The 27,180-nt window shown below is 38.7% G+C and overlaps 2 protein-coding genes across 2 annotated transcripts in view; one reads left to right on the top strand and one right to left on the bottom strand.

The window, feature by feature from the left end:
- plekhh3 (pleckstrin homology, MyTH4 and FERM domain containing H3) overlaps positions 1–21,185 on the top strand; it is a 64,436-nt gene extending 43,251 nt beyond the window's left edge. Inside the window, exons 5-13 of the mRNA XM_052132435.1 lie at positions 2,121–2,278; positions 5,176–5,299; positions 6,471–6,795; positions 9,205–9,412; positions 9,534–9,670; positions 11,680–11,800; positions 12,245–12,676; positions 13,588–13,779; positions 18,982–21,185. Of these exons, the coding sequence (XP_051988395.1) occupies positions 2,121–2,278; positions 5,176–5,299; positions 6,471–6,795; positions 9,205–9,412; positions 9,534–9,670; positions 11,680–11,800; positions 12,245–12,676; positions 13,588–13,779; positions 18,982–19,119 (1,835 nt within the window). The 3' untranslated portion in view covers positions 19,120–21,185. The remainder of the gene's footprint in view (positions 1–2,120; positions 2,279–5,175; positions 5,300–6,470; positions 6,796–9,204; positions 9,413–9,533; positions 9,671–11,679; positions 11,801–12,244; positions 12,677–13,587; positions 13,780–18,981) is intronic.
- Positions 21,186–23,760: 2,575 nt separating this feature from the next.
- Positions 23,761–27,180, bottom strand: part of LOC127647639 (tubulin gamma-1 chain-like) — a 29,325-nt gene continuing 25,905 nt past the window's right edge. Inside the window, exon 11 of the mRNA XM_052132006.1 lies at positions 23,761–25,505. Within this exon, the coding sequence (XP_051987966.1) occupies positions 25,308–25,505 (198 nt within the window). The 3' untranslated portion in view covers positions 23,761–25,307. The remainder of the gene's footprint in view (positions 25,506–27,180) is intronic.

Genomic DNA, 27,180 nt, shown 5'->3' with positions numbered 1-27,180 from the left:
TGAAACTTTGTGTGTGTAGAGGGGCAGCGGTTGGTCAGCGGTCAGTCATTATCCAGCACAGCTTACACTGTTCTTCTTTTAACTGACAACTCTAACATGTTGGCATATAATATCATGTCTAATGCTTCGGCATGCCTACAGACAGTTGGTCAACAATGATGGTCTTTCTATTAAAATTTTAATAGGACACAATTTTGCACACCAGAAATCTGATTTGGTTTCAAAGATCATGAGAATCTTAAATATCTGGGAATTTAAATTTTGAATTTTGATGGAAACTATTTGGAAACTATAACAATGTTCTATTGTGACAAAATTATTTGTATTTATTTCCTTGCTATGCTCTGCTTTAAAGTATGTCATTAACAAGATTGGTGGCAAATATTAGCAGCTAATAATTGTTTTTCTTCTGGGATACAAAGAAGTCTTCCTCCAAGAGGAAGGGGGAATGCTGGCTCAGAAAGCTGAGTTGTCCATTGTACTGTAATAAGTAAAATCATTTAACATACAAATGGAAATCTACCCCATCTCTTACTCTGTCCCAAATGACAACACTAGGCTATACACTATGCACTTATAACACACACTATGCAATCAACAATGTATTTTATGAATTTACAAAGCGCAGTATCGTCCCAAATGGACACTTGAAGATTTATTTACTACATGGAAGTGTTCACCATTTAACAGCTGACGGAAGTGACATTTCAAACATATGCAATGTGTTGCTTCTAGCTTTAACATGTTACCCAAATTCAGTTCAACACTTGTATCTCAAACAGCGTACATCAGGGGTCGGCAACCTTTTTGACATGGAGTGCCATTTTTTTATTTTCCTGGTCAATGGCTGTGCCGATCTTGCATGTGCATTTTCACGGAGCATCTTGTGAAAGTGCTTTAATGAAAGAAAACTTGTCGTTTTGTACAAAATTGGATTTCTGATCATGAAACAGTGTGGAATCTTAAATATGTCTTATTATGTCATACATTTTCCAAAATCACACAGAGGGGTATTCACTAGTTCGCAAGCAACAGCGAGAGAGGAGCAGTCTATTTTATGTATATGTTTTTCGCACCTGCATTCCAATCTACATCTTGATGTAATCCTTCCTCATGATCACGCAGCGTGCCATTCGCACATCACAAGCCGATCAACTATTTAGCCCTTTTCGGTGAATGACACCTGCAAAAACATAAAACTTTATTTCCAGGTTTAATTTACAGTATATTTTGAATAGGCTCAGGTTTTTGAATCACACGATGTGGGTTCATTTTTATACACAGCCCGGCCATGCCCTCATCCTCGTCACAGTGGTGTTTTCCTTATTACATCACTTGTTGTTCTGTAAGAAAAAGAAACAAATGAAACACGGAATGGAGGCTGTCATCTGTGCGTTTACTCGTGCGATTAATGGAAAGTAAAGCGCTGCCAGCTCGTGATGCACAAATGGCATTAAACGTACTGCACGAGTCTGTTGGGTATTCTGAAGTCTTGTCACATTTGTAATTGTTGTTTAGCCTCCCTAATGTACATATTCACACAGCTAGTGTGATGATAGATGATTCAGCTCGCACTTGTAAGGAGCTGTCTTCACTGAACCGTTGCTGAATTCTTCATTGTTTAGAAATGTTTTGTCAGACCAGAAGCATAGCCAGGTAACTCCGCCCTTCTGCAAAGTACAGCAAGACACGAGCGCAGAGTACATACAGTGTCCATCATTTCTCTCTCCGTTTTGATGGTTCAAGGAGCGCATCATCTGGGTACTGAAAGTACACTTCTTTCAACTTCCAAAGTTAACAACAGGGGAGAAATTAGATATTGGTAAGATCCTCAAAAGATCCAATTCACTCTAAGAACATCTGAACATATTCACTGCAGAGCAGACACGTGAAATATAAGGTTGTCAAAACGTTGGAGCACTATCAAGTTTGTCTTTAATCAAAACCAATATAAACACGGTTTTATTGCAATTTTTGATTGTTCTTTTTAGCATGTTCCCAATTAATGGTTAGTAAAATGCTGTTTTTATTTCATATGCCCTTTCCAGAATGTCTAATTTTGAAGAATTAGACATTCTACATTAACAATTGGACCATTACGATTTGTGTATGTGTGACAGGTTACTGGAGTCTGACAGTGTATGGCCGCAAGCATTGCTACAGGCTCTTTACAAAGCACTACAATGAAGCAGTGCACTGGGCGTGTGCCGTGCAGAAAGTCATCGACAGCAAAGCGCCAGTGGAGACGCCAACTCAGCTTCTCATTCGAGACATCGAGGTGAGAAAAAACACGCACCTACACATGCACGAGATACACAAACACTATACAAGACCCACTAGTATGTAAGATAGATATACACACTGTATATACTATATATGCATAGATGACCGCTTAGCTCCTAGACATTGTCATGATAACATGCGTTTATACACACACGGTATGTGTAAACCATCTAAACCCCACCCACGATCATCTCACTGCCCCAGTATATTATTATTAGTTTGTTGTCTAGTGATTTTACACTAATAGCTGTGCTATCCCGTGTCTCCTGAAATAGTTTTTAAAGCAACGAGTAGCTCTTCAGAATAACCCTGTTGTTATGATGTAATGCAGGTCCTCTCTGCGAGATCTGTATTAATAGGCCGCTAGTTGCTAGCCCGAAGAACTCTACGGAATCCCATTGAGAGTGCATATAAACAGATTCACAGACCGGCTAAAGAGACAGTCACATGGAAATAAAAACTCAATATTCTGAAAATGTTCAGCTGTCAGACTCAAAAATGACCTGGACATTTGCTTGAATACTTATAGAAAACACATAAATGGGTGTTAAATATTTAAGCAATAAGGTATGTGATTCTGTGCTGTATTGCAAATCTGCAACACTTTCAGCCACCAGAATCAGAATGAGCTTTATTGCCAAATATACTTACATATACAAGGAATTTGTATTGGTGGCAGAAGCTTCCGGTGCACAAACAGTACAACAACAAGATGTGTCTGGGGTGTGAGACTGGACCTTACAAATCTACAGTAAAATACATTCATGTTGTTAGCCAGTTGGTTCCCTACACTGTTGGTGGCAGGAGTCCTGTAGTTCGTAAGTTGTTTTAGGCCATTCACACTGATGCAGGGTTTTAAGCTGAAAACTTGTTTTTTAGCTTATCAGAGTAGCTTCTTTTAGCCACTCTGATTTCCTTATTCAGTGTGCTCCTGGTCTGATTGTACAAGATTATATCCCCACTTCTGTAAGCATCCACTTTGGCATGACGAAGCTGCCTGAGTTTTGCTGTACACCATGGTTAGTCATTGTTGTATTGTTAAATAAGTCTTCGTAGGAATGCACTTCTCCTCACAGAAACTGATTATGATGTCACAGTATCTGTGAGCTCGTCCAGATTGGTGTCTGCAGCCTCAGATACACTCCAATCTGTGCAGTCAAAGCAGGCTTGTCCTTCTCTTTACAGTCTTTACTACAGGTTTATCTGATTTTAGTTTCTAAAAACAAGGAAAACTCCTGTGGCAAGTAGAAAGTCTTACAGTTAATAAAGAGTACCTCCAAATTCTTTAACGTTGTTACATCTGTACACCAACATTCATTGATGTAAAAGCATGTTCCATTGCCTCTTGTTTTCCCCGTTAACTCCGCAATGTGATCCGCTCTGAACAGCTGAAATCCCGGCAGATGTTTTGTGCTGTCCGGAATGGCTTCACTCAGCCAGGTGGAGCTTGACCAGTGCACCGGCTCATTTCTCTCACCTGCGTCTCATAGCGCGCGCGCTTCAACAACACAGCTGCGCCTCCAACTAAAATGTCCAACAAAACGTCCAAATAGTCCAAAACTGGGAAAAGATTGTGTGGTATGTGCTTTCGAATGTTCCGCAGTTCGTCCCTGGTAAAAGTGATTGGGAAAAAAATTATTAAACACAGGAAAAACAAACAAAAACAACAAAAGAATTGGAGAGCTCCACACCAAGGCTGCCATCCGCAGTGCCATCTTGTAAACTGCCACTACCACTGTAGTCATAATTTCTAAAATTATGCTTTAATAAAACCATAACTACATGATAAAATTACTCATGACACAGATTTACATTGAAATGTCCTTTTAATAAGCATATTCAGCTCATCTGCATAACTGCAGTTACTAGAGTAACTTATTATTATTATATTATTAAACCTAAACTGGCCTCATTCACCCCAAAATGTTACACAACAGCTTTCATTAAACACACACACACACACACACACACACACACACACACACACACACACACACACACACACACACACACACACACACACACACACACACGTTGGTCTACCTATCATTATGAGGACTTTCCATAGACATAATGACTTTTATACTGTACAAACTATAGATTCTATCCTCTAAACCTAACACAACCCCTAAACCTAACCCTCACAGAAAACCTTCTGCATTTTTACATTTTCAATAAAACATTGTTTTGTATGATTTTTAAGCGATTTGAATTATGGGGACACTAGAAATGTCCTCATAAATCACATTTATAGCATAATAACCTTGTAATTACCAGTTTGTAACTTACAAAATTGTCCTCGTAAATCACAAAAACACGCACACACACACACACACACACACACACACACACACACACACACACACACACACACACACACATAATGTGTACATTTTGATACTGTACAAACTATAGATTCTTTCCCCTAAACCTAACCCTCACAAAAAACGTTCTGCATTTTTACATTTTCAAAAAAACATTGTTTAGTATGATTTTTAAGCGATTCGAATTATGGGGACACTAGAAATGTCCTCATAAACTACATTTATAGCATAATACCCTTGTAATTACCAGTTTGTAACCTTAAAAAAAGTCCTCATAAACCACCCAAACTCACCCACACATACACCACAGGGTTAACAAATGTGTTGGTAATTTCACAAATGTATGATTCATTTACCTCCCCTGTTTTGACCTCATCCATTTCCATAACAAACATCATTTCATTGTAGACTCAATAACAAAAAGGTCAGCTATTTACATTAATGAAGATCTACAAACCAAAGATTCCTGACTTGTTGTTTATTTAAAGGTGTTTAATTGGCCTTGAACTGCTGTGTGTGTGTGTGTGTGTGTGTGTGTGTGTTCATGGGTGTTTGTGTGTTTGTGTAGGAGAACAAATTCAATCCAGAGGTTGTGGAACACATCTATAAGCATAATCCCATACTACGGTACACCCAGAGCCCTCTCTACGCCCCACTGCTGCCTTTCCCCTATGGCAGTCTCCACCACACATGTAAGTCAAGCATACAGACATCGAAGTATGGGCACTTTTGGTGATGAGGACTTTTAGAAAATAAAATCTCTTAAAGGGATAGTTTACCCAAAAATGCAAATAATTTACGCACCCTCATGCCATCCTAGATGTGTATGACTTTTATCTTCTGCTGAACACAAATTAAGATTTTTAGAAGAATATTTCAGCTCTGTGTGTCTATACAATTAAAGTGAATGGGTACAACAATTTTTATCCATATGACTCCAGTTGTTTAATCCATGTCTTCAGAAGTGATAAGATAGGTTTAGTTAAGAAATTGATCCTTGATTCTCATCATCACACAAGAATTCTGGCATTTCTTTAATTTTCCTGACATTTCATAACATCTCAAATTATGTTTTGTGTATGAAAGCGTTCTATGGTGGAAACTCGTTTGTTTTGTTAACACTAATTTCAGAGTAACTATAGCTTGCAGTCTATAAATAGAAGGCATTTGAAAGGTAGCATGATGAAGCTATGGAAAAAGTTTCCAAGCATTAATATTATAAAGAGAAAAGTTGAAATCTCTTAAAAAATCTCTTAAATAAATATTAATCCCCTAGGATCAAAATATATTATATGTACTATGTTCCCTTTTTAGCATTAATTGTGTATGTATGCAGTTCACCCAAAAATCGAAATTCTGTCATCATTTACTCTTGATGCTCCATGTTGTTAGGCAGAATGTTAGCCTTAGTCGCCATTTACTTTCATTGCATCTTTATTCCATACAATGAAAGTGAATGGTGACTGTGACTAACATTTTACCTAACATCTCCTTTTATGTGCCACAGAAAAAAATAATGTCATACGAGTTTGGAACAAAATTAGTGTGAGTATATGATGACAGGATTTTCTTTTTTGGGTCAATTATTCCGTTAACATGATTTATCCAAATATGTCATGTTCATGGATCAACGTTTTTGTTGGTCATGGATCAACATGTAAATTGATCAATCAGATTTTAGAGTTAGACCTAAAGCTAGGGTTAGGGGCTTGAATGACATTCTTATCAACCAATCAGAGCCTTCTAGTTTTGGGGTTGGGGCACTAATAGGAACATTGTTCCAGTCCAACAAATTACTGATCCAGGAATATGTCCTACTTCATTGTGCCAGTTAAAACACCCACCCTCTCTCTCCTTCTGCAGATATGGCTGGTAAAGGCTACACGTCCATCCGTGAGGAGGCGGTCAGGCTGTTCAACTGTCTCCAACAGTTAGAGTCAGCCCATGAGCCCATTCCTCTAATCCAGGGAATCCTGCAGACCTGCCTCGACCTGCGGCCGCTGAGAGACGAGCTCTACTGCCAGCTCATCAAACAGACCAGTGTAACCAACTCGCATTCACAAAGCCCAACACACCTGCAGACGCAGCCGAACCTGCAGCTCAGATACTGGCAGCTGCTCACCTGCATGAGTTGCACCTTCCTGCCCAGCTGCAGCATACTCAAATACCTGCGCTTTCACCTGAAGAGGTCAGTTACTCATCATGGTCATAATAAGCGAGTTCCTAAGGTGTTTTCAAACCTGGTTCGATAATATGGTCTGACAATGGCTGCACTAATACAGTGACCCAAAAGGTATTTGGACATTTAAGCAACCAGTTGAAATGCTGGCAATACTTAGTATTGGTTGTCAGACATCAGTGAAACAGGTCCATAATTTACTTTAATTTAATGATGAACTACACTTGAAGTTAGTCTGCTAGGACACCTATATGAATTTGAGGGGAACTGACTTTATACATTAAAAATCACCAAATTGGTTAAAAGTTGGGCTGTTGATTTATTGTGTTAATTCAGTGCAATTTATTATAGAAAAAAGTAATGTGTTAAAAATAAATGATCAGAATTAATCCATGTCCCCATAGGATTCCTCTTAATGATTCTGGTTTCTTAATGGTTCCAGTAATGATTCCATTCATTCTTGTTTTTTTTTTTAAATAATTATTTGGAAATGAGAATTGCAATTCTTATTGCATTTACTACCCTCTGCTGTGAAGTTTGTCACTTTAAACTTTAAAATGTATGCTTTTCTCAGAACAAAGTGTCCAAATACATTTTGGGGCGACTGTATATATGCTGCAGTGGATGCATTCAGTCATGAACCCATTGAACGGATTCAAACATACACACATAAACCTTCCTCTTTAACTGGTGGTCTTGAGTATAAACACGCACAACAGCCTCCGGTTCTGTGGTCGAGTGTGTAGGAAATATCGACTGCCTGAGGTTGACTGGATTGGAAAGTTTACTTCCTGTTCACTTCCTCTTTTCCTTGAGAGGTTTGCGAAAGGCACGACTGAACAATGCATTCTGCCTCCAACGGCTAATTGAGTCTGAAAATACGGCCAGGCCCGGAGGAAAGACGGGAGCGAAGGACAGACAAATAAGAGAATTGCTAAATAAATGAGTGTGTAGTGAGTAAATGCTGCGTTGACCACAGGGCTTTAATTACAGAGGCAATTGTTATAATGGAGACGGAGCGGTCTGTGTTCTCCAGAGGCCCCCAGACATTTCCCGCATGTGTTTACTTAACACAATTAGGGCCTACGCCATCCATGTGATTTACCAAATGCCGACACTTCATGTTACAAATACACACACTAAACATAGATTTCTCACAGCTATGGAGGGAACTTTTGCAGTTAGGACAAGAAATAGGATCTTATAAAAGGTTCCTGTAAAGTCTGAAATCTTTTGGCTCCGTTCACACATTAGTAGAGTACAGTTGTCAGCCCTATTTGGAGTGCTTAAAATTGTTCTGTTCAAGCACAGTTTGGTGATAAATGAAAGCAACTCACAACTCAATTTGCTTTGTGAAAAGATCACTGGTATACATATGAATGGGAGAAATTGCATTGCTAAATATAGCAGCTGTATGAATGGAAGTCCAGTTAAAAGAGCCAGTCACATTTTTGATATAGACATCACTGTGTGTGTGTGTGTGTGTGTGTGTGTGTGTGTGTGTGTGTGTGATTTTAGCTAAAGAAGCAGTTTTATGATACCGTTGTTGACGGAGGAGTTACGAATATGGCCACTGAGTGACCTGACTTGCCTTAAAGGGACTTTGATAGAAACTTTGTGGACCATAAGTTGTCTGTCTTGTCAAAGAATGTAATAGACACTGCACTGTGCACACATACACACTCTTGTCTATGTTGCATTTTTTCATGTAGGGTTTCATTTATCTCACAGAGACGTATTAACTGTATTAAATCCGAAGGTTTAAAATCCAGTTGTTGTTTTGCGGGTGCAACCCAAATGCTGCATTGTACACACGTTTAATTAATATTTAACAGCTGAACTCATGCCTCAATTGGACTAGTTTTCCAAATATCATTGTATCAATTGTAGGAAGACTTTCTGGTGTTATGGAAGTCACCATCTTTGACATATGACTGATATTTAGTAACTATAGAGCTTATTCACAGCAGCGCCATCATTTTTTTTGGCGGGAATGACAACGAGGATGTGAGGGATGGACATACAGTTTCTTCAATGGGCTGTACTCCAATTTAAAGTGTTTTTGGACCATTCTGCTGAAAAAACATTGAAAAAAATATCTTTCCAAGAACATGGAGAAGACAAAAAACTCCAGACATCATGAGTTAAAAATCAGATGTGATCTAAGAGCTTTATACAGAGTGTGCCTTTGAAGAGATCTATAAGTCTATCCATCACAGCCTCGTTTTCATTCCCAAAGATGGCACTACATTGAATAAGGTCTGTTACTATTGTTGCGGGTGTTATAAATGGCTATCACAATTCTTTTCATAGACAGGATTTTATCTGATATGAACAAGACAATTCAAGTGTCACGCCTGTTAGTGAATATTGTTGTCAATCCAAAACACTGTTTGAATGTAGCCTTTTCTCTGTTAGGGTTCAGAGTTTGTGTGTGGACTCAGAGGTGGAGAGCTACGCGTCATTCATAGACCAATCTCTGGAAAAGACACGCGGCCGTGAGTGTGTTCCCTCATGGGAAGAGATCCAGGGGCTCATGGGGAGGCAGGAGATACTGTGTACTGTGCACTACCCTGGACCAAGCTGCTGCCAGATCCCAATCAACTCGCATACTACGGCTAATGAGGTACGCACAGCCATTTCCTCAACAGTGATTTCAATCTTTTCAAATGTTCTAATTCATTTTCAAAAAAACTTTGTGTACCCCCTCCAATTCCAATATCATTTCACTCACCTTCTCTGTGCAGGTCGTGAGAAAGATGGCAGAGCGCCTCGGACTGCAGGACAGCAGAAACACATTTGCTCTCTTTGAGCAGAATTCATGCTGGGAGAAAGCCATTGGAGGCAGCACCATAATCGCTGATGTCATCACCAGATTTGAAAAGTAATTAGTCTTTTACTGAATCTCTTAACCTAGTTGCTGTGGAATTGATGTTTAGTGAGTAAAGGGAATCTATAGAGGTTAATAACATCCCACTGGACATACAAAAAGTGCCAGAAAGTACCATGGGAATACTATGTTTTGTATTATGTGCCATGGTATTACAATTGTAATTTAGGTAAATACAGTGTTGCATGAAAAAGGTTTCCTGTACCATGATATACAGTAAATTCAAGTACCTTGGTACTTCTGTCAGTGTACCATGGTAGTGCCCATGTATGCCTTTGTAAGGGTTGTAGACCAACTTCTTGATTTATTCACTTTCCCAATGCTTTAGCAAAGCTCCACAAGTACTTTTAAACATGAACTTGAACACACACACCCACTCTGTGAGAATGGACATGGGTCAGACAGCTTTTTATTTGTATTCATGGTTCCAATAGACATCTCAAGGTGAGACTGATGTCATCAGCATTAACTGAGGTGAAAAGCTAACTGAATTAGAGATAAGCAAACCTGGCAGAATTCAAGGCATCTGTTTTATTCTTGGAAGTGTGTTGTTGTTGGTGTGTGTGTGTGTGTGTGTGTGTGTTTGCACATCTCAATGCCAACTGTTCCCAGAAGTGGGTTCATGAACATGCCAAGTCTTTTTCCTCAAACACGTGTGTACAAACACACAAGCAAACCCACGAGTGCAAAATGGCACATACAGCAGAATCAGCTCGGTGAATCAGAGTCATGTGATTCTGGTGAGGTGAGTTTAGTCGTGTGTATAGGGATTGTTGGCAGATTTTATTTGTAATCATCATGCCTTGTCTTTAAAGTCTCATGTGCTACAAAAAGACTGAATAAATTTGAAAATTACTGATTTATGTGGCATCAAATGTTAAATAGTGAATTTTAGTTAAAAAGAAGTTGATAAAGAAGTTGTTAAATTTAGCAATATATAACTGCTCTTTTGCCTAGATCTACCTAAATAAGTTTTGAATTTTGCTTTTCTCAAATGTCTCATTATTATTATTATTATTATTATTATTAAATAAATAGGTTATGAAGTAGTTCTGTAAACCATATTTATAACCCTAATACAAATATAAATCTTCAGTAAATATTTAAAGGAATATTCTGGGTTCAATACAAGTTAAGCTTAATCACCAGCATTTCTGGTATAATGTTTATTACCACCAAAAAATATTTTGACTCATCCCTCCTTTTCTTTAAAACAAAAGCCTAAATCTGGGTTACATTTGAGTCACTTAAAATGGAAGTGAACGTGTCCAATCTGTAAACATGAAAATACTCAATGTTTCGAAAATATTGCCACAAGATGTGATAAAATCACTTACTAACTGTTTCTTTGTAAAGTTATATTCAATTTTCCATGACAACACAATGCCGTAAACCCTAAAACAACTATAAAAACAACAATTTAAACAACTTTACAAGTAATACACAATTTTTGACAGAATAATGAATGTAATTGCTTTTATGAAAGTTAAAGCTTCACATTTCTGCCTTTTTATACCTTCCAAAAATTGTCCCCATTCGCTTCACTGTAACCTTGATTCTGCTTTTTTTTTTTTTTTTTTTGAAGACGAGGGGTGTCAAAATTACTTAATTACTTATTAGAAAATTACTTATATTATTGTTTTGTAACTTTGTCAATTGAGCTTCTCAACCCATATAATTCCTAATATTGAAATGTAAATATTAAATAAAAATATAAATCTTCAAGTTTAATTTAAATATAAATCATGAGCTAAACATACAAATATAGACATTTGATATTTAGCTTAACCTGGACAAATTTGGCAATTTTTGTTGGGTTGTTTTTTGTAACTTTATTTACATTTCAACCTCTAACAAAGATTAGCATGGAGGTGTATATTTCTGGACCTTTCTTGTGGTCCACAGTTTAATTTATTTATTAAAGTATTTGCTGACACTTCACATTATATCTGATAGAAAGAATTTTCCGTCAACAAATCTCTCCATCTCTCTTTCTATTCCAGTCTGTCAGCTAAAGACCCAGACTCTGATTCTCAGTGGAGACTCTGCTTTAAGCTCTACTGTCTGCTGGACACAGATAACATCAGCACAGACAGCATTGAGTACCTCTTCCTCTATGAGCAGGTATATTAATCCCCATGGGGCAATATGAAACAGGCAAGAAAGGACTGATGAGCTGAAAGATGAAAAGCCAAATGAAAGCAAGTGGAATAAGAATGTGAATAAATTGAGAATCTTTATACAATTTCAGTTGTAATAATGGATCATCTTCCTCGGAACATTTAGTATAAAAGCTTTTCATTCCTGATAGATGATTAAAGGAAGATTGGCGTAACATGACTGCTACTAGCCCTGCTGGAAGACAGCCATTTAAAACATTCTATATGTGCATGAAACAGTACAGAGGACTCAAGGTCACAGATAGAACAATGGATTTTCCAATTCTTCCCTGTATTTGTGTTTCATGTTGACTGGTTTCACACTGGTGTTGACAGAATATGTGTAACTTCTTTATCAGATGAATGAAATGCACACATATGAACAAATAAAACTTCCCCTCTTTCTCAGTGTCATGAGATGGTGGTGCGAGGGCAGATGCCAGCCTGTGAGGATGACCTGCTTTCCCTGGCAGCACTGAGACTGCAGTGCCTGCTGGGAGATTTCAGTGCCCTCTCTCCATACCCGCCCCTGGAGCAGCTCTTCCCAGCTGAAGTAGTGGAGGCCCGGGCCCTGCTGGCCCCCGTGGATCCCCCCGGCTGCCCTTCCTTCCCCGGGGGTCTGCTGGCCGGGACGCTGTGGGGGCACAAGCGCCGACAGGAACAGGACCAAAGACTGCGGGCCAGACTGAGGGAGGAGGGCACCGTGGTGATGTCAGCCATACTGGAGCGCTGGAAAGCCCTAGTGGGATACAGTCGCAGCGACAGCATGGCCGCCTATCTCACGATCGCACGCCAGTGGTCGGGATTCGGCTGCACTCTCTATGAAGTGGACTTCTACATAGTACGTTTATTTTTAAATTACATAAATAAATCACCCCCAAATTTAAATTCTCTCATCATTTACTCACCCTCATGCCATCCCAGATATGAATGACCAGAAATTAAGATTTTTAGAATCAGATCAGTCCTTTTTTACTCTAAATCTTCACTTTCACATTCTTTTGTTTTTGGCGATTTGCACTATTCATGCGTACCACCTACTGGGCAGGGAGGAGAATTTATAGTAAAAAAAAAAAAAAAGAAGACTCCAATACTGATCGGTTTCTCACCCACACCTTTCATATTGCTACTGAAGTCATGAATTTTACCACTGGAGTCTTATGGATTACTTTAATGCTGCCTTTATGTCCTTTTTGGAGCTTTAAAGTTCTGGTCACCATTCACTTGCATTGAATTGACCTACAGAGTGGAGATATTCTAAAAATCTTCATTTGTGTTCTGCAGAAGAAAGTCATATACATCTTGGATGGCATGAGAGTCAGCATTTCTGGGTGAAATATCCCTTTAATAACATGTTCTAAAGCATGAAGAATTCTAAAATGTAACTTTAGTATTCTCATTATATGCTATTTTTTAGGTAATCAGGTTTTCATAAGGACAGTTTTCACATGTTGAATTGTATGTTGTTAAATCTTGCATACTTTGTGTTTGGTAAATGTTGAAATAAATAATTATATGTTTTTCAAAATGTGTGAATGTGACCATTTTTGTACTTTTTCACATGATCTTTTTTCACGTAATTATTCATGTTTATTTTTTATTTTTTTTTCAACTAAAATAATATTCCGTTTTAGTCTGAGTAAAATGGATTAAAAGGAATGTATATGACATGGAAAACTAAAACTCTGAGAGATTGCATCAAACACTTTTATAGCACATAGCTTAATTGGATCATTTAATTGTTTCTCTTAGAGTTCGACAGGAAGCTTCTCTCAGAAGTTGTGGCTGGGCGTGGCTGCTTCCTGTGTGTCTCTGTATCGTCAGGGTGAGGCTGAAGCTCTGGAGTTTCTTCCCATTGGTCAGATCTGTTCCTACGGTGTGTCTGACAGCAACACATTCAGGATCACCGCAGGAGATCGGGACCTGCTATTTGAAACCACCAAGGTAAAAGGGAACCATCTCAAAAAACAACTTCCTCCTATATGTCAGTTTAGAGGGACATTTCTTTGTCATTTCAACAGGAGGTTGATATCATTAATATCAATATGTAACTGTTTTTTAAAACCGCTTATCATTTGTGCTACAGACATAAATTATATATTAAACCGTGCAGCTTGTTGTGGAGAGTTGTGGTCTTACTTTTCTAAGTGATGTAAATAACATTTTCTTTCTTTTCTTTGCCTGGTGGGCGACTAAAATCCTCATAGACTTGTATTAAAGAAGGGACCCAAGCCATATCTATGAACCAAAATGTAAAAGTGGCTTTTGACTTGTTATATATTGGTGATCTGGATGTTTGCGTACTGGCCCAACAACCACATAGCAACACCCTTACAACCGACCACAACACCCTATCATCGAGCAAGCTCAGCAGGGGCAATTTCGTCAGAAAATATATAAAAAAAAATCTTGTTTCAGATTACCTTGGATTTACTGAATACAAATATTGTTAGAACATTTTACACGCACAAATAACAGATCTAACTACCACGTGTGCCATAATACATATTTTATTTTCACTCCTAAAGTTGAGTTGACACAACATACAGAAGAACCTTCTGCAATTCTAGTTTTTGAGATTTCTAAACTTGAAAGACAGTGACGTCAAAGGGTTTCTAGCTCAATGTATCTTAAACCTCCCTGCAATACTTGCACAATACAAGCCAGACCAGATGTAACATTGAATCTGCACACATGTGGATACACTGAGAGAACCAGTCTTGCTTCTGATATTTACTGCTGGCTGACTTTCCCTTTGTGCTGTCGCTCTTGTGTGTTTAACCTGATGAATCTATCTTTCATGCCAAACCACTTCACTTCACCTCAGCCAGCCTCAGAGCAATGCAAGATCTCTCTCACACACACACACACACACACACACACACACATTTACTGTAGTTCACATGCATTTAATAATGCCCAGTCATCAACATTCACCCTAAGCTGTTCTGAAACCTAATTGCCCTTTAAGCGGTAGCATGACAAATTAAAAGCATCTAAGTGCAGGTGTATATGTCACCTGCTGATTTAAGATCTCCTGCAGTGTAGTCTCGGCTTCAGAGCCACACCCACAGTCTGTTTACTGACATCTGACGCTTATTGCACATTAAACAGGAAAGTACTAATGCAGCCTTCAAGTGGAGTCAGAAATATCGTAATTATGAGCTCCAAGCACATGAATGATCAGGCAATGCCATTTTTACCAGTGGAAAACTAGATGATACCCAAGTTGCTGACGTTGTAATGTGTATGTCAGCATAGAACACAATGGAAAGCAATGATTTTGCAAAATTATTTACATTTCAGTGCTTTATTTCAATAATATTTTTTTATATAACAGAGCTCCTTATCAAATAGTCAAGTCAAGTCAATTTTATTTGTGTAGCGCCTTTCACAACACACATCGTTTCAAAGCAGCTTTACAGAATATCAGCATTAACAGACGATAAAACTGTAATGTCTATAAAGTCAATTAATCATCATTGTGTAATTTAGATAAAATACGATTTTTAATAGTGTTTAAAAATAATTAAATGATAATTGTATTAATAACCCCAGTGAGCAAGCTGTAGGCGACTGTGGCAAGGAACACAAAACTCCATAAGATGTAGATTAATGGAGAAACTAACCTTGGGAGAAACCAGACTCACTGTGGGGGCCAGTTCCCCTCTGGCTAACATTATGAATGTAATGTAAATATTATGTATAGGTAAAATCATGGTTTAAAATTATTAAACTAAGTGTTAAGGGTCAGTGATTAAACATCAATTGTGTTTGAACTGTAAGATTAATGACCAAAGTCTTCGAAGTCCATCTTGATTAATTGCAGAAGTTCACATAGATGCAATTGTCCTTGTTAATTGGCTGATGAAGGCTTTTGTTGGCAATAGTTAGTCTAAGCATTTCATTTCAAGATCGTAGTCCATAAATAGACTGAGGTGATGCAGGTTGGAGTTGGAGACCAAATAGTGTAACGCTAATGACTTTTGCTGTTTGTTTTTCATGCAAATTAATTAATAAATTATTTGGTGCCATGCATTAAAAAGTCATACAGGTCTTGTTAAAATGATACAAGTGTATTCACATATGCTTATCCACTAATACAAAAAAAAGAGCTTTGCCGTCATTCATTGTGTATTTTCTTTAGTTTGGCTTCTTCTGTATTTTGTTTACGACTTGAATGCGTGACATATCATAATAATAAATGCCCAATTCAGACATAGGAGCTTTGCAGGTGCAATTGAATGTAGCATAAATTGAACTTGTGAGTTTTTAATCTGATTGGCTTACTTTCCGCAACTTCCGTGAGTTGTTTCTGCCTGGAAACCAAGTCGCGTGAAACAAGGTACCAAGTTGATACTTTTGAGAAGTAAATAATCACTTACTGGCAACAAATCTTTGAAAGACTCTTGAAGGCCTCGATATACTAACTACGAAATCCAAAAATGAACTGGTGTGACGTCATTTAGAACAAAATCTGTCCAAAAAGGTGTTTTTGCATTCGTTTCGGTGGTTTGTAACAGCTCGCTGGGGTGAACTTTTATGAAAAATTCTTATCGGCTGCTAAACACCTTCTTACTCCCATTGGTCCATGTCATCGGTAGGTGTGACCTAGAGCTCCACCTACATTGAGGCCGATGGCTAATTTTGTTAGCGTTGTTCAGTGAGTCAAAATCAGTCAACATGAACACATCGATGTGCAGAGTTATTAGCGAGCTGGTGCAAATGTACTTACATCTGTACAGTCGTTCGCTTGGAGACATTTTCCAAGACCAAGTAATGTTTTATTTTTTTGTCTGTAACAGTGTCATAATAAATTACAGTAACCGAGTTTAACCATTGCATATTATGGTCACGTGTAGCATGTTAGTGCATTAGCGTCATTAATTCATAATGTAAACAAGACAAATAAAACATTTTCTACTGTGTATATATTACTTTAAATCATCATCAAGTGGTTAAAATAGCTTCTTTTACTGACCTCATGTGGATTCTACTCCGTATGAGGAATAAAGTCATTGTTAACATATTTTTAAAGTTTTACATGTAGCGTCCTCCTATTTAAATGCACTTCTAAACGCCTCCCACAGCGGTGTGGCAATTGTCTGAATGTTTGCGAACAGTATACCACTGCTCGGCAGTTTAGAACTTACAGTGAATCTGTAAAGTATTCACAGAACTTCACTATTTCCACATTTTGTTATGTTACAGCCTTATTCCAAAATGGATTAAATTCATTATTTTCCTCAAAATTCTACAAACAATACCCCATAATGACAACATGAAAGAAGTTTGTATGAAATATTTGCAAATTTATTATAAATAAATACTACAGGTGCATCCTGTTTCCACTGATCATCCTTGAGATGTTTCTACGACTTGATTGGAGTCCACCTGTGGTAAATTCAGTTGATTGGACATGATTTGGAAAGACACACACCTGTCTATATAAGGTCCCACAGTTAACAGTGCATGTCAGAGCATAAACCAAGCCATGAAGTCCAAGGAATTGTCTGTAGACCTCCGAGACAGGATTGTATCGAGGCACAGATCTGGGGAAGGGTACAGAAAAATGTCTGCAGAATTGAAGGTCCCAATGAGCACAGTGGCCTCCATCATCTGTAAATGGAAGTTTGGAACCACTAGAACTCTTCTTAGAGCTGCCCACCCGGCCAAACTGAGCGATCTGAGGAGAACCTTCCAGAAGAGTGATCTGAGGAGGTGACCAAGACCCCAATGGTCACTCTGACAGAGCTCCAGCATTTCTCTGTGGAGAGAGGAGAACCTTCCAGAAGAACAACATCTCTGCAGCACTCCACCAATCAGGCCTGTATGGTAGAGTGGCCAGACGGAAGCCACTCCTCAGTAAAAGGCACATGACAGCCCACCTGGAATTTGCCAAAAGGCACCTGAAGGACTCTCGGACCATGAGAAACTAAATTCTCTGGCCTGAATGGCAAGCGTCATGTCTGGAGGAACCCAGGCACCACTCATCACCTGGCCAATACCATCCCTACAGTGAAGCATGGTGGTGGCAGCATCATGCTGTGGGGATGTTGTTCAGCGGCAGGAACTGGAAGACTAGTCAGGATCGAGGAAAAGATGAATGCAGCAATGTACAGAGACATCCTTGATCAAAACTTGCTCCAGAGCGCTCTGAACCTCAAACTGGTGTGAAGGTTCATCTTCCAACAGGACAACGACCCTAAGCACACAGCCAAGATAACAAAGGAGTGGCTATGGGACAACTCTGTGAATGTCCTTGAGTGGCCCAGCCAGAGCCCAGACTTGAACCCGATTGAACATCTCTGGAGAGATCTGAAAATGGCTGTGCACCGACGCTCTCCATCCAACCTGATGGATCTTGAGAGGTCCTGCAAAGAAGAATGGAAGAAACTGCCCAAAAATAGGTGTGCCAAGCTTGTAGCATCATACACAAAAAGAATTGAGGCTGTAATTGTTGCCAAAGGTGTTTCAACAAAGTATTGAGCAAAGGCTATGAATAGTTATGTACATGTGATTTTTTTTTGTTTTTTTTTTGTGGATTTTATTTAATTTTTTAATAAATTTGCAAAGATTTCAAACAAACTTTCACGTTTTCATTATGGGGTATTGTTTGTAGAATTTTGAGGAAAATAATGAATTTAATAATTTTTGGAATAAGGCTGTAACATAACAAAATGTGGAAAAAGTGAAGCGCTGTGATTACTTTACGGCTGCACTGTATTTTTAACCCTGAACGAAGAAGAACTGCTACAGAAGTATATCGAGGCCTAAGTCACCACATACTAAAACGATTCCACCAGCATGGTTCATTAACCGTCCAGAGAAATCCAGGACAAGAACGGTTTGTAATCGTAGCGTGCTAAGCCGGAAATGCTACTGGAAGCGTTCCACACCGTGCTCAAACTGTTTGGGCTGATGGTGGAAAAGTGCTGATTGTTGACAGTTCTTGGCCAGAATAAGCTGCACTTTGGACTAGACCTTATTCTGTTTAGTTAAAGGTCTGGCTATGCGAGACTTCATTACTACAATGACTCTGCCATACTAAAGGTAGAGTACTCCATAAAATGCTTCGCACTGCTTGCAAAATTTACAGTGGAAAGTTACTAAAGTCATATCTCTCTCTCTCTCTCTCTCTCTCAGCTGACTGAGATCATGCAGTTGATGAATGCTTACTTCAGTGCCACCCGTCGCCAGCTAGGCAAGGATGACTGCATCTCCATGGAAACCAACCCTAAGCTCCACCCCTCCCTACTTGAGCTACCCTCTCACCCGGTGTGAAGGGAATGACTCACACGCACACATGTGCGCATGTGCAGTCCCGGCTGATTGCTCCCCTGAGCTCTGCAAAGTGTAGACATTATCTGTCCAGAAACATGAAAGGAAATGTGTCTGTGTGGAAAAGGACTGGATGATGCCGGGGGGAAACCAAAGAGCCACAACAGAGAAGTAAGTTCTGGAACTCAGCCTCGCTACACCGCCAACCAAATCCAGAGGACACAGGGCCCCTCAACTGGCCCCTGCCACCTAGGATCCCGCCAAATATCACAGACCTCAGGGGGGAAAGTACAGCTTTAAACAAAGCACGCCGACAAAATGAGAGCTAAGAAAAGAGAATGATTTGAGAAACTCATGTCTTCTCATTGCACTGCAGGAAAAGGATGCAAACCATTTCACCCATACAAACATACACTTGCTCTGCTTTTTATGTTCCTTTAGAGACTCCCGGCTGGCTCGCTGTTTAACTCATTCATCGAACCTTATATGACCTTGTAATGAAAACACGGTCAAAGCACTTTTCATTACACAGACTTTCAGAACTGTCCATTACAGAAATGATGCCTGTGTGTGTGATTTGAATATTTTAAGCTGTAGAACAGAAACCAAAGGATCTTGAGCTTATCTGTATGATGTGAGTGTATTTGTGAAAATGCTTTGAGCCTGACCCAGTGCTGCGTGACTGAGCTGTTAGCTTACAGTAACTCAACACTGTGCTTCCTATAGCCACAACAGCCTCATATCCTGAAATCCAGTTTAAACGGACTGATTTAAACACCCTTTTAAAGTTAAAAAACATGACCATTTTGCTTCTCTCAAAGGATCCCAGACCTCATAAAATGTTTTAAAAACACTGAAAATGCAAGACAAATACTCAACACTATTGATATGCTACATTATTGTCCCATATTCTATAGAAATTACATTTCCATAAGAGCCTAATCTGTAGCCCCTGCCTGTTGCTTGACTAACAGCTCAAGAACAGTCTCTCTCACCTGCTGAGGAAGCATATTGTCTTTCTATGTGTGTTTAGATTCTACTAGTTTTATTTATGGCGTCTGATGTATACATTGTTTGGAAGTGTGTTTTTAATGTTCTTTTTACTTTTGTTTTATATATCTTTCATAAAGACCTGTATTTGTATTTAAGTGCTTGTGTTGGAAATTATTACAAAGAGCTGATGATATCATAATGATGTCATAATGTTTCTGTAGTTTTTATTGTAATTTGAGTTCATCTTTCCCCTGTTGCAAGAGGTCTACAAATGGCAACATATAACTTGTTAATAATCAGTTTATTACTGTATGTATATCCAATAGGATTATTCTTATTTTATGTCATAAACTAAGTAAACCAAATATGAAGTAATTTGCCCCATTCAAAGTCATGTTTAAACATGGACCAAATATCCAGAGGTTGGGGGTCTTCTTTCCCTTGGTTTCTGACTGCCAAACAAACTATCCTTGAAGCAATAAAACCTGCCCAATTATCCTGAGCATGAGCCCATTTTCAGTATGGGCCTTCAGGTTGCCTTCAGAGGAGCCAATAGTGCCTGTAAAACATATGGTCTGTACACCATCCAACAGCTGAAACTCATACATGCCATAGTAAGGCTTTTTTCCCCCCTTCTCTATACATAGTTTATTTGGTCTACACTATTTTGCTCCATACCACAGACAAAAGGTTATCAACTACTTGACATTCAAAGGTGGAGGGCAATTACAACTTTTATGTTGTTCATTTTGTTCTTTACATTTAACGTTTGAAATATAAGCAGCATCTTTTGCCCCATTGTTAAACCAATCTATGTTCATATTCAGCCCCTATGATGGCAGTAGTGGTTGTCAAATGGTTCTTGTTTTCTTTCCATGTCACTCTGCAGCTGCAGGCAGCTCTGCCCACTGTCATACATGTAACAAAACTCAAATGACATACTCTGATGCTTTAGACAGTTTGTATGCTGCATGGTACCTTATGATACACGTGTAATAGTCAATTGCACTATTGTTTGTACAGCTAACATAAATGTGCAAAATGATCAATACTGTATGTAATAAAAAGCACCGTTAAACCATAACTTCAGATGGGGTACTTATTTTGCGAATGTGAACACGTAAAATATATATAAACGTTTTACAGATAGCAAGTAATTATATGACTGATGTCTGTTGCCATGATATCATGGTTGGATTACCATAAGGGCTGATATTATGAATATATACTGTTTTGCCCATTTTTCCATACTTTAAAGCTTAAATGTGCAATTAGTAATTTTTTTTTTAAGTATGTCGAAGTGATTTACATGGGTTTATACTTACACTTAGTGGCCTGGATGCTGCATCATTCAAACACAGTAGTTTTCAGATACCAATGACATTGTAGAAATTCACTATGCACAGTAAACCAGGATTAATTTAATCCTAAAATGGCTGCCCCCATGAGGTGCCCCGCCCCATGTAGAATAAAACAGCTTTAATAAGGTTGCTGATATGACTGAACTCTTCATCTCACATGAGTGGTCATGATTTTATATATGATTCAATATTAATATTAATTTATATAGAAATTAAACCTTTTATTTGAGGAAAAAGAAAATTACAGAGTGAACCTTTAAAGGAATATTCCGGGTTCAATACAAATCAAGCTAAATCGACAGCATTTTGTGGCATAATGCTGATTACCACAAACATTATATTGACTGCCCCTCAATTTCTTAAAAAAAAAAAAAAATACATTTTTTAAAAACACTCCCACCATCTGCCGTTAATCAAGCAGTCCCACCCCAAAACTCACACCATTGGTTGAGCCTGTTTCTGTGTCAGGCTGGACGGGCTGCTTAAAACTGCAAATTTTATAGCGGCAAAGAGAAGCAGTCTTTATAGTTTGAGGAAATCAACCTACAAATGGCTTAATTGTTGCTGTATCTGCATTATAAGCTGAGAAGGAGAAAGTATTTTAACATTGAAAAAAAAGTTACACTCCTGCTTTTAAGCATCCACATTTTTGGAAGAGCATTAAAGCCCTAGTAAAAACATGTGTTGGAGAGCCATCAAATGAAGGGACACTTTAGCCTCTTTTCCACCATCACGCTGAACTGTTCTTTTTGCAAAACTCATTTTTTTCCCCCTTTTCTCCCCAATTTGGAATGCCAAATTCCCAATGCACTCTAAGTCCTTGTGGTGGCGTAGTGACTTGCCTCAATCTGGGAGGCGGAGGACGAATCCCAGTTGCCTCCGCGTCTGATACCGTCAATCCGTGCAACTTATCACGTGGCTTGTTGAGCACGTTACTGTGGAGACATAAGCGCTAGGGCTGGGTATCGTTCAAAACATTTTGATAAGATATCTTGACTTTGATACTGGTTCCTTAACGATACTTTTCGTTACTAATTTTATGAAAACCGTTTTAACAAGATTACAAACATTACCTCAAAAAAACTTTTATTTTTAACGTTTTATTTTTTCAGTTTGTTGACTTTTTTTTACAGACTCAAAGACTTCTGGTCTCCTCATGCCAGGGTTGGCAGGGGCAGAGGCTATAACATTAATGTGAAGAGAAAAAAAAGAAAAAAGAAAGCTAAACTGTTAATTCAGCCAACACAAAGGATAAGAACAGTTTAACAAGATAACTAGTTTAATGTGAGTTAAACTTATTCAGAATCTGTCAACCTTAAAGCATTTTTAGCATCTTAGCATTTTAGCTATCTATCTATAACCATACATCCAAACAATATCTAACGTTACACAGGTCCCACATTATAGGACTATGTCAACGCACACAGAAACAATAATTTAACAAGTACACAAGCATGTACCACTACAAGTTAGATAAAACTTTTAGTTTTTTCTAAAAGTAAGCACTTTTAGATTTGGGCACATCATGCATGCTACATACTTATCACTGACACTGACACTGACGAGATTAATCCCTTAGTTATCAAAATTTGGTACCGCACGACAAGACATTTTCTGATACTCGATTGTTTACAGGCAATTCGGTCGGTGCATAAACGTATCGAACTCGATACCCAGTCCTATGTAGCGCATGTGGAGGCTTCACGCTATTCTCCACAGCATCCACACACAACTCACCATGTGCCCCACCGAGAAGGAGAACAAAATTATAGCGATGTGACCCCATGTGACTCTACCCTCCCTAGCAACCTCCATTCGAACTCGTGACTCCAAGGGTGGTAGTCAGTTTCAATACTCACTGAGCTACCCAGGCCCCCGAAATCGTTCTATTCAATGCCGATTCGGGCCAGCCGGCACGGTTACGGATTTTCTTCCACTGTGGTGCTGAAAACAGACTTTGAATGTACACAAGAAAAACGTCAGTCATTACCTTGGTAACGCAAGAGTTTAAGGGCTGCATGAGAAGTGTGTTTACTTTGCCCATATAGTGCACTTGGCGAGTTACAGAGAAAAAACAAGTAACCTTGGCAACTGACCAAGCGTGAGTCACGAAATAACCACAAGCATTCCACCAGCACAGTTGAGTGTGGTTGTCTAACTGTACTGAGAATTCCGGGCCGAGAACGGTTTTTAATCGTGCCATGCTGAATCTTGTCCGATGGTGGAAAAGAGACTTTTAAGTCACCTTTGATTTAAACCATAACAGCTAACATGCGTGCTTGATTCGGTATGAAGTCATGTCTGTAGACAGGTATTACAATATGGCAAAGAGATAAAAGGACCAGAGAGCTATTATCACAGGAAAGTAGGCTTTCATTTCTAAACTGTCATCTCTGTGTATTATGGCAAAATGACCATTGTCATCTGCTGTGAATGATTTTGGCCTGAGCCAAGATGTTTTCTGAGTGTAATTTGTACTCTCACACACTAATGAAACCAAATTTATTTTGCAATTTTTCTTGTAGAAAAACATTTATTCAGCCTCATGAACTTTAAGTAAATGCATTAAGTCTGACGACAAACTATGTACACAGTATATCATTAATAATGACAACACACTGAGATTAAAAGAGCACTTGCGAAGAGTTTTGGCAAGAGAGTTCCACATGAAATATTTCTGGAGGTACAACCTTTCTCCAGTCCAAAAAAGAAAAGAGCAGTAGAATAAACTTATTTTAATGAATGTGTATGAGTCATTGAGGTAATATCACTGATTTGACTGACTAAAAACAAACAACACCCACAACGGGGCTCTCTGATTGAAAGAATGCATTGAGGTACAGCATAACACTTGACTGCTGATTGTCTTTCAAAACTCTCAAGTTAAACTTCTAGAGCAGTGGTTCCCAACCCTGTTCCTGGAGGCCCCCCAACATTACAAATTTTGGATATCTTACTAATCAAACACACCTGATTCAACTTATCAGCTCATTAGTAGAGACTTAAAGACCAGAACTGGGTGTATCAGTTAAGGGAGATATGCCAAATGTGCAGTGTTGGGGGGTCTTCAGGAACAGGGTTGGGAACCACTGTTCTAGAATAATCCGTGAGAACTGGTTTCAGAAAAGACAGAGGGGAAAAGATTTATTCAAAACACCACACAATCATTGTCTAGCCCCTGAAAGCAAGCGCCTTTTGTCTTAAAGCATGCATGCGTGAATGTGAGGGAGTAAGATAGCATTCATAAAATACTTTTAATCTGTTTTTTTCCAAGTGGCTTAATCTTTCACGCTCCCTCCTACAATTACATTCATCTGAGACCACCCAGTCTTATCTGTGACGTGTGTTCACAGAAGCTTGTGTGCAGGCAACAGTGCATCACCTTGACTTGGATTGATGTAGATTTTGTGCAGAAGAGTGCAGAGTGCAATACAAAAATAGACTAAGAAAGAGTCATAAATTCTCTGATAAAAAGAAACAGAGAGAAAGGAAACTGGAGCAAGAAAGAGAGAAAGGAAACTGGAGCAAGGAAGAGTGAAAGTTCATAACAGCTTAGGATAGAGGCACCAGGTTATGAAAAACTCTTCTGTAGGTCTGAAAACTGATGAAAGTCACATATGCGAGAGTTTCTTACAACAGTAGTGATGCAGAGCTAAAGATCTTTCACCTGCAAGACTTGAGAAATGAAAATGACTTTCTGCTTTTAAGAGGAGAATTTACTACTTAAATTCTGCTATTTGCTACTGGAGTAATTTCATTATTTACAGGATGAATTTTAGGGCTTTTTGTTTGTGAAATTCGCAGATCAAGAGCTTTAGGGAATAACTGGAGAGGTTTTCACTGCTCTTGTGTACCCCAGGAGATGTAGTCGGGCCGTGTGGCAGCGCTGTACTCATCTATAAGCTGCTGAACCACCTCACGAGAGTTATCCAGCTCGTCAAAGTTGTCCTTGAATATGTCCTCTTTCCTGAACTGCTCAAGGAATGCCTCCCTCTTCCTCAGCTTATCATACTGACGACAGGTTCGCTCAAACAACTGGGAGTGAGGAAGAGAAGATAGATTAGAAAATCCAATGTCTACCCAAATCTATGAGGTAACTGTCTACAATCAACATGACAAAAGATCTCTGTGTACATAAGTGGTGTTTGTTGAGATCTGTTGGTACACATCTATCTGCTTAAATTATTAAATACCAAAATCTCTAAAACTATTAGATTATGCTTCAATAACATTTCAAATCAGCAATTAAATCTGAAGTGGTATAAAATTTATATAATCATATCTGGTATAATCAAAACATGCTAAAAACACAGATTTTCAGGCTGGTCCAGGTTATGTGCATGCAAGTCAACAAACTTTATCAAAAGGTGATTGGCTCTTTAAACTGAAAGGTGGGACTTCCATTCCTCCAGCTACCACATTGAGTGTTATAATTTCTACCATTTATTTTTAACGCTTGGTCCATCTCATCCCTCTTATACAGTCTAGGGATGTAACGGTTTCACTGTATACATCAGTTTCAAAACCAACTGTTTTCATATATATATGGCATACCTGCCAACACTACCCATATTACTGGGTTTCTCTGGTTTTCCATTTCTCGTCCTGATGTACTACCGATTTTACAATTTCTCTCGATAAACCTAAGATTTTCCGCATCCACCCTTCGCTCATGAGAATGTATTAGACCTCCAGGTAGGGTTGGCCCCGTCCCCTAAAATACAGGATCATCCTGCATTTAAATATGAAATGTGTCCCGCATCAAATCAATATGGGATGCAATTTGTACTGTAAGCTGGTCAGATGGCATCACGGCAAATTAGTCCCAGAACGGTAATATAACATTGATATTGATATACAGTTGAAGTCAGAAGTTCACATACAACATAGCCAAATCTATTTAAACGATCCCTGACATGTAATGGTAAAAAACATTGCCTGTCTTTGGTCAGTTAGGATCACTACTTAATTTTTAAGATTGTCAAATGTCAGAATAATAGTAGACAGAATTATTTATTTCAGCTTTTATTTCTTTCATCACATTCCCAGTGGGTCAGAAGTTTACATAAACTTTGTTAGTATTTGGTAGAATTGCCTTTAAATTGTTTAACTTGGGTTAAACATTTTGGGTAGCCTTCCACAAGCTTCTCACAATAAGTTGCTGGAATTTTGGCCCATTCCTCCAGAAAGAACTGGTTTGCAGGCCTCCTTGCTCGCACATGCTTTTTCAGTTCTGCCCACGCATTTTCTATCGGATTGAGGTCAGGGCTTTGTGATGGCCACTCAAATATCTTGACTTTTTTGTCCTTAAGCCATTTTGCCACAACTTTAGGAGGTATGCATGGGGTCAATGTCCATTTGGAAGACCCATTTGCGACAGAGCTTTAACTTCCTGGCTGATGTCTTGAGATGTTGCTTCAATATATCCACATAATTTTCCTTCCTCATGATGCCATCTATTTTGTGAAGTGCACCAATCCCTCCTGCAGCAAATCACCTCCACAATATGATGCTGCTTCACGGTTGGGATGGTGTTCTTCTGATTGCAAGCCTCCCCCTTTTTCCTCCAAATGTAACGATGGTCATTGTGTCCAAACAGTTCAATATTTGATTAATTAGACCAGAGGACATTTCTGCAAAAAGTAAGATCTTTGTCCCCATGTGCGCTTGCAAACTGTAATCTGGCTTTATTATGGCAGTTTCGGTGCAG

The sequence above is a fragment of the Xyrauchen texanus genome, chromosome 8, assembly GCF_025860055.1.
Source record: "Xyrauchen texanus isolate HMW12.3.18 chromosome 8, RBS_HiC_50CHRs, whole genome shotgun sequence".
NCBI lineage: Eukaryota > Metazoa > Chordata > Actinopteri > Cypriniformes > Catostomidae > Xyrauchen > Xyrauchen texanus.
This window is presented reverse-complemented; position numbering and strand designations above follow the sequence as displayed.